Source organism: Nerophis lumbriciformis, linkage group LG04 (assembly GCF_033978685.3).
Source record: "Nerophis lumbriciformis linkage group LG04, RoL_Nlum_v2.1, whole genome shotgun sequence".
In the NCBI taxonomy this organism is placed as follows: Eukaryota; Metazoa; Chordata; class Actinopteri; order Syngnathiformes; family Syngnathidae; genus Nerophis; species Nerophis lumbriciformis.
The window spans coordinates 25,882,973-25,890,615 of NC_084551.2; the positions used below are offsets into that span (position 1 = coordinate 25,882,973).

At 37.6% G+C, this 7,643-nt stretch overlaps 1 protein-coding gene across 1 annotated transcript; it reads left to right on the forward strand.

Annotated features, from left to right (window-relative positions):
- Positions 1-1,515: 1,515 nt before the first annotated feature.
- Positions 1,516-7,342, forward strand: irx4a (iroquois homeobox 4a). Its single transcript, XM_061945105.1, has 5 exons — positions 1,516-1,856; positions 2,207-2,455; positions 3,454-3,560; positions 4,735-5,045; positions 6,059-7,342. The coding sequence occupies exons 1-5, from the start codon at positions 1,812-1,814 to the stop codon at positions 6,748-6,750; spliced, it is 1,404 nt and encodes a 467-aa protein (XP_061801089.1). The 5' UTR covers positions 1,516-1,811; the 3' UTR covers positions 6,751-7,342.
- Positions 7,343-7,643: the final 301 nt, after the last annotated feature.

The following is a 7,643-nucleotide window of genomic DNA, read 5'->3' on the forward strand; positions in this document are numbered from 1 at the left end:
TGCCAAAACACACACATATATAAATAAATATATACTCTACATGTATAGACAGATCAATAGATAGATTTAGCTTTTTTTTTAGTATGCAGCTGTAAAAAAGGTCCACCATGGGGCCAAGTAAAATTGTGAGTGCCAGCACTCTCTGATAGAGCGTGAAAAATATTGTTCAATGTATGCGTCCATGTGGCTCTCCCGTCTTCTTCTCCCTCTCCACTAATCGCTGTCTTTGCCAATAAAGATTAAATGTTTTATGTTCATTCATCCTTGGGGTGTCCAAAGTTGTTGCACTAGGGGCTGCAGGTTGAAAAAGTAAAGGGTAGCTGACCATCTTCATATTTTTTACTTTCAAATCCAGTACAATGTGTCATGTTTTTATCTGTAAAGGCCTGCACGCCAGCGTTGTGATCTTAAAAGCGTCAACATTTCAACCTGTTGTCCTTTTGTCCTTTTGTTTCACCTGTTTGATCTTTTATTCCACTTTTATCTTTTTCAAAATGTTTTGGTATTAGTACTTTTAGAACGTGCTGTGGGCTGTTAAAAAATTAATTGCGGGCCGTAACTGGCCCCCGGGCCATTGATTGATTGATATGATTATTAACTATCAAATGTGTTATGTGTTAATATATTTGAGGTGTCTGGAACAGATTAATTGGATGTTGTTTATTTCTTATGGAAAAATAAATAAATAAATATATATATATATATATATATATATATATATATATATATTTGGTTTTCGTACAATTCTGTCTTTACCTGACCTTTTGCAACTGATTGCTATTGAAAGCTGTATATCAGCTTTTTTTTTTTTTTTTACTTTAGTATGGCTGCACAATAGCCTACAATGGGGCCAAATAAAGTTGTGAGTGACAGCACTTTGATGACGAGCCTGACAAATATTATTTAATTCAAAAGAGAAGTCGTCACAAAGTACGAAGGATGTGTCTTGGCTCTCTCCTCCCCTTGTCGCTGTCTTTGCCAATAAAGATAAGATGATGTTTAATGTTCATTTATCCATTGTATTTGTCATATATGTATATATAAATATTCCACATTGTGTTCTGTAAAATTATTCCCTAAAAATGTGCATTGTGTTCATTTGTGTAAGTGTCTGAAACGTAATTATTGGGTTTGCATGTTTTCTTGAGGCGAAAATTTACTTGGTTTTTGTACACTTGAACCTTTTGGAACGGACTGCTAATGAAAACCAAGGTGCCACTTTACATATATTTGCATATTCATGCACAATTATTGGACTGAGGTTTTTTCAATTAATCAACTTCCTGAGTAACTTCCCCTGTAAAACAATGCACTTACGTATCAATTGTTGTCACTCCTTGGGGGGAAAAAAAAAACACATTAAAGTTACAGTCTGATCATTTTTTTTTTTTTTTTAGACTGAGCAGTGCGTGACGTCAGAGCCACAGCCTTTTAAAACAACCCGCATCTGCTGCCGACTTCTTTTGATACTACTTTTTTTTTTACAAAGCAAAAATATGTAACCGACAAAAAAAAGTTATGAGCCTTTTTTGTATGTAACCGTCAGATATGTGTTTTTTATAAGTCGCGCTGCATGTTTATATACATTTCCCGAGTACAATTTGTATTTTTTATGTTTTGTTGTTTTTGAAGTGGCAGGGAATTTTAGACAAATTAAACATGCTTCTGTGCTTCGCCCTATAAGCATCCAAGGAGCTGCGCTTCCCAATCAATTGGTACAGTCAAGCAGCAGCAGGCAGGCAGCAGCAGCGGCGTCACAGTGGAGACCCTCAGTCTCGCTTCATTTCTGGATATAGGGGGACCTCTCTACAATGTCATATCCACAATTAGGATATCCATATTCGTCTGCTCCACAAGTAAGTCCATGCATGCCCGTGTAGACTTTCAAAAGATTGATCTTATCGATTTGACTTGTTTTTTTGCACGCACTTTTTTTTTTTGCACGTGTTTCTTTTACTCTCTTTTTGCACCTGCAAATGTACAACACAGGAGTAATTATAGTAAGAAATGTCTTGTGCATTGAATATAAAGGACACTGATCACATGACAACTCGTTTCTGCACATGTGATGTTTGTGCATGTTTTGGCTCCGAGCCATCCGACGCAGCCTATAATGCATGTATTAGTTTATTATTAAGTTTGCATGTGCAGAAAATGTAACACTTTTTTTTGTCAAATCGAGTGTTGAACTTTTCTCTCCCTGCAGTTCCTAATGACAAGCAACTCTCTGACCACTTGCTGCGAGTCCACTGGCAGATCCATCGCCGACTCCGGAGTGGCCGCGTCCGGCCAGACGCCCGTCTACTGCCCGGTGTACGAGAGCCGGCTGCTGGCCACCGCCAGGCATGAGCTCAGCTCCGCCGCTCTGGGGGTGTACGGGAGCCCCTACACCGGCGCTCAAGGATACGGCAACTACGTTACTTATGGAACAGACGCCTCTGCTTTTTACTCGCTGGTGAGAAATCTTGCTCTTTTCTTTTTTTTTTTTTGGCATTGATGGATGGAGCATGCTGCTTAACAAGGCTGCTGCATGCTGCACGTCCTTATCACTTCCCATAGGTTTGCAAATGCATCCATTCAATGTATTCATGCAAGCAGAATGTGAATTTGTGTGAAATGCTTTGCTTACTTTCATGCATCAATATTGGTTATGGTTATGATACTAGTTTATTTCAAACATGCATGCAGTTGTAACGTAGTACATCACACATTTGTTAGTTTCTCACTATCCGAAAAGGAGTAGGAAGAAACAGATTGTATATCCTATATTTGAATAATATTTAAAATGGAAAAAACATGAGGGGTAAATCAGTGACAGACATACAGTATGTGGCATCTGAATTAATTATAGTTTAGTTTAGTTTATTATTTATTCGGTCAGTGGTCAACAAAATAAACAAACAGTTGTACATTCATAAATTGACAATGTTGCAGACCGAAAGGGTTTAAGCTGAAGTTGAACACTTATTGTGCCTAACCCTAAAAACAAAGTCAAATACAAGATGAGCTTCCGAAAAATATGACATTTCCTTTACACAACATATTATGAATACACCTTGTACACAACATAAACACTGTTCAATTGTATACACAGTAAGGACATGTGAAATATTGTGATTTATTGCTTCTATAATAGGTGTGAAATATACTGCACTTTAGTTACTTTTGCTATTCAGATGGTACAGATAAAATTCATGTGTTTTTTTTTTACACCACATGTATTGTCAGAAAACCTCCAGGTGTCCTCTTCTTTTACATTTAACTCTGTTTAAGATATTCTGCATGTACTAAATATACTGTAATATTGTGTTGATATTTTACAATCCTCCATCACATGGTTCCATCAGCTCCAGTTGTGACCCTATGCAAATGTTAACAGTACTTAGTGTGCACCAATTTTCATTAACAAAGTCTCAACATTTTTAACCGACTAGTTTTTTTTTCATTTTTTAGGGTACATTTGACACAAAAGATGCCACGGCCTCTGCACATGCAGGAATAACCCAAGCGACAGCCTACTATCCCTATGATCCAACCTTGGGACAGTATCAGTATGACAGGTAACAACTTTGTTTGTTTTTCTTTCCTGAAATATAAAAAAAAAGCATGATCGTGCAATTATGTATTTGATATAAATTGTGTGTAATTACAAAAGTTATGTTATTCCATAGCAAAATGTCACCCGATTTGAAAACTTTAGAAATAAATAACTTGAACTAAGTGGTAGTATATACACGAGGCATTTTGTAAAAATAAAAATAAAACTTAGCCCTTTACATTAGATTTCAAAAGATGCTTAAGTGTAATATTTAAAAAGAAAAAGTGCCACGTTTTTGCTTTTCCTTCTGCTTACTTTCTCAAGAGGTTTCAATTGGTGAAATATGCTTGGTGTTATTGTATGTTTTACAAATGAAAACATAAAAAAACTAAAACATTGATTATCGCTTATAATGTGTGTATATTTGAAACTCACTTAAAAGTTCTTGTTCCGGGGTAAAGTTTCTGCGGCTCATGTAGTACTGCAAAAGAACAAGGAGGCCTAAAGCACTTTCCCTTTATCTGTCTGTCTTTTTACCATTACACTTCACAGAGCAATTTTACAGTCTATTTTATTTGATGGAGAACCAAATGGGATGAGAGAAAAGGTGCAGCTCGCTTCTTTTGATTCCCTGAGCAGTGCTTGACCTGCACTAAGCTATGCAGAGCAATAAGGCCTCATATAAAAGCCTCCCCAGAGAGGACTTTTACAGCTCTCTGCTGACCGACTACATACACTGTGCATTTTAAATGGAGGGATCGTATGTGGGAGTGCACTTTGAAATTGTCTAGACTGTACACTGCTCCTTTATAAATTGGATTATTTCACATTCTATAAAGTTATGGATGAAAAATGTTCAGTATTTGCCATTGTCATTACCGCACTCAGGGTTGTAGGATGGTTTTGAAGACACCAAAGTGCAAGCCGTAACTGCTCTGTTTATAGGCAATCATAACGTGCTGAGAAATCAAGGAAGTGGAATACAGTTCAAGAACAGATGTTTATGTCTTCCCCTTAGATTAGTTCAACGAACCGCAACCATATAAAACATTTAATATCGTCTGGCACCACTGACAAAAGTACTGGGTGCATTATGTAATTGTCTAAAGTTGTAAATAGCCAAATCACACCTTGGTTATGCATGTGCATGCATTTCATTATGAAATGATCTCATTATGTGTTCTTCTCACGGGCAGATATGGTTCCATGGATGGAGGACCAAGGCGGAAGAACGCCACACGTGAGACAACCAGCACCCTGAAGGCCTGGCTGCAGGAGCACAGGAAGAACCCTTACCCCACCAAAGGCGAGAAGATCATGCTGGCCATCATCACCAAGATGACTCTAACACAGGTGTCCACTTGGTTCGCCAACGCCAGGAGGAGGTTGAAGAAGGAGAACAAGATGACATGGCCGCCCAGGAATAAGGGTTCAGAGGAGAAGCGATACGACGATGACGATGACGGCTCTCAAGAGGAGCAGATAAAAAGCGAAAGTAATGAAAATGGTCAGTGTCTCCGCAATAGGAGAGGTTTGACTTTTATTCGAAACAGTTTAGCAAAACCAATCGAATGGTTCTTGTTTTGTTTCGCAAAGATTTATGCCGTGTTTGATCAAGTGTTTAGTTTTAACAATGAGGTTTTCTTTTTGGAATGTTGCCTTTTATTTATTTATATTTTGCAAATTTGTATTGTAATGAATTCTACAAAAATCTAAAGGCAATTAACATGTATAAGTGTTTTAATTTGATTTAATTTTACACAACTTATTTAGAATGCAACATAGTATTAAAACAATTATTTAAGCATTAAAAAAATACAATTTTATAGGCTTTATCAGTACACACAAATAAGAGCTTTTTCACATGGAGGTTTGTTGCTCACATGCATTCATGCCGTTTTGTGTTGACTATTAACATTTATGAATAAGTGGATTAATAAATATGTAGTATTTTCTCAAAACATTTGCTGTGCAATAAAAATATGTTGATATTTTGTTTAACTTCCACATAATATGCACATCCAAGCCCATGCACAAACAGCCAACCCAATGGTGCTCAAGTTGCTGCCCGTTTTGCCCTGCATAGGAAAAGTGCTCCTTTCAGCTGGGGCCCAAATTGTTTTCAAGTAAACAATGACTATGTCATTGTAATTTTTTGTATTTGAGTTGTGAAAATTCTCGGCCAAACTACTCAACAGGGCTCACAAAATTATATTTTTTAATCAATTTGATTTGATGTATTGGTTATAATATTCATAGAAAATGTTTTGTCTGTTATTTTTATCATATTATTAATTTTACAACTGATTTTCCCCATTGGTGCCCATTTTTTTCCCAGGCCCTAGCACCTGCCCCTCCAAAATGTCTGTTCACGTTCCTGATTTCTGCAGCCATAATGTTAAAGATTAGTTGGCGTTCGTTAATATTGATTATGCACTCACTGCACGTGTGCTTAATAAAACAAAGTGGATTAAGTTTGAGTGGAAATTATATGCTCTGATTTTTCCGCCCCCCTTGCAGACAGTCGAGGTCGATCCAGTAAAGATCTCCAGCTGAGCGACCTGGAAGATTTCGACACCCTGGAGTCCGAGAGTTCGGAGTGTGAATTAAAGCACAGATATCACATGAACCCTCACATGACGACCACCGGCGACTGTCCCGCCGAGCACCTAATCAAGGACGTGTCTATGAAAATCTCCGGTCCCGTTTCCCTCGCTGCAGGGGAGCAGGACTTGAGCAAAAGTTGCCTCAAAACGAACCAGGAGGAGCCCAAGTCGTGTTACAGCCAACAGGCGCAGCATCACATATTAGACGGGAAACCCCGGATCTGGTCTTTGGCGCAGACTGCGACGTCCTTGGTCCAGACTGAGTATCCGTCATGTATGTTGCGATGCCAACCCCCGCCCCCCTCCTCACTCAGCCCGCCACCCGCTGCTACCTCGCCGGCCGCCGGTTTGGACCACAGGCAGGACTCGCCCGTCACCACACTGAGGAACTGGGTGGACGGGGTCTTCCACGACCCTTTGTTTAGGCACAGCACTTTGAGCCAGGCACTGACCCACACCACCGTCTCCTGGAGCAGCAACACCCCCAAAGGACCCCTCCTGGATGCAGAGAAGAGCAGCCCTGGGGGGCTCCAACAGAACCAGGAGGCGTCCAAAGACAGTGCAATGACTTTCCCCAAAAATATGAACAAACTCTTCTGCTCGTAACAACACCAAGTTGGACGCTTTATTTTGAAAGGACGGATTCATCTCGTTGTCTGTTACATCCTGTAACATAATTGAACTGACATTTCGTTCACATGCTTTTTTGTTTGTTATCAACGCACGCACACAATTGTATAATAATAATATGTTTACATATTGGGGAAAAAATTCCCCGAGGTTTACAGTATTTATTTATTTGACTTTATTTCGTATTAGCATGCATAAATACCTAAAATAATTTGGAAATCACTATGAAATAAAAAAGAAAGAAAAGAAAATGGGTATCACAGAAGCAAAGCTTCAACATTGTTCACTGAAAATTAAACTAAATGCATTTTTGGGGGGAGAAATGGTGGCATTCCTTCAGCGTTGCTGTCCAAGGTGCTGGAAACTGATATGATTTTGACAGTGCATCTCAATAAATGGTTTCGTGGAAAAAATATTTTATTTTAGTAGTTCAATAGAAACTTAAATATATACAAATATATATAATATAATATATATAATATAAAATATATTATATATATGTATATATATATAATATATATCATATATAAAAAAACATTTAAAATAAATATTGTTGATTTGGAGCTAATAAAACACTGTATTTAATATCCTGGACTGTAACAAATAACTGATTTGATATCATTGAACAGTATTTTCACAGCAAAATATTGTATTTAAATGTACTGTAACTTTCCAACAAATCACCTTATTTCTTACATCATTTAACTTTAATTATTTGCCAGTAATTTACTATGAATTTATCAAATGTAATGCCTTCAACATTTTCCTCAGCCTGATTTAAGTATGAATTTACCTCTTGAAATTCTAATTTATTGAGTTGCACCTTTATTTGCATCCTTTTAGATTTTTAAGAAAATATTGCTATTATT

What these genes read in the sequence shown, in the direction of transcription:
- irx4a (XM_061945105.1), top strand. Translation starts at nt 1,812, where the DNA reads ATGTCATATCCACAATTAGGATATCCATATTCGTCTGCTCCACAA. An exon ending in CATATTCGTCTGCTCCACAA is followed by an intron (nt 1,857 to 2,206) that starts GTAAGTCCATGC and finishes CTCTCCCTGCAG; the next exon opens with TTCCTAATGACAAGCAACTC. An exon ending in CCTCTGCTTTTTACTCGCTG is followed by an intron (nt 2,456 to 3,453) that starts GTGAGAAATCTT and finishes TTCATTTTTTAG; the next exon opens with GGTACATTTGACACAAAAGA.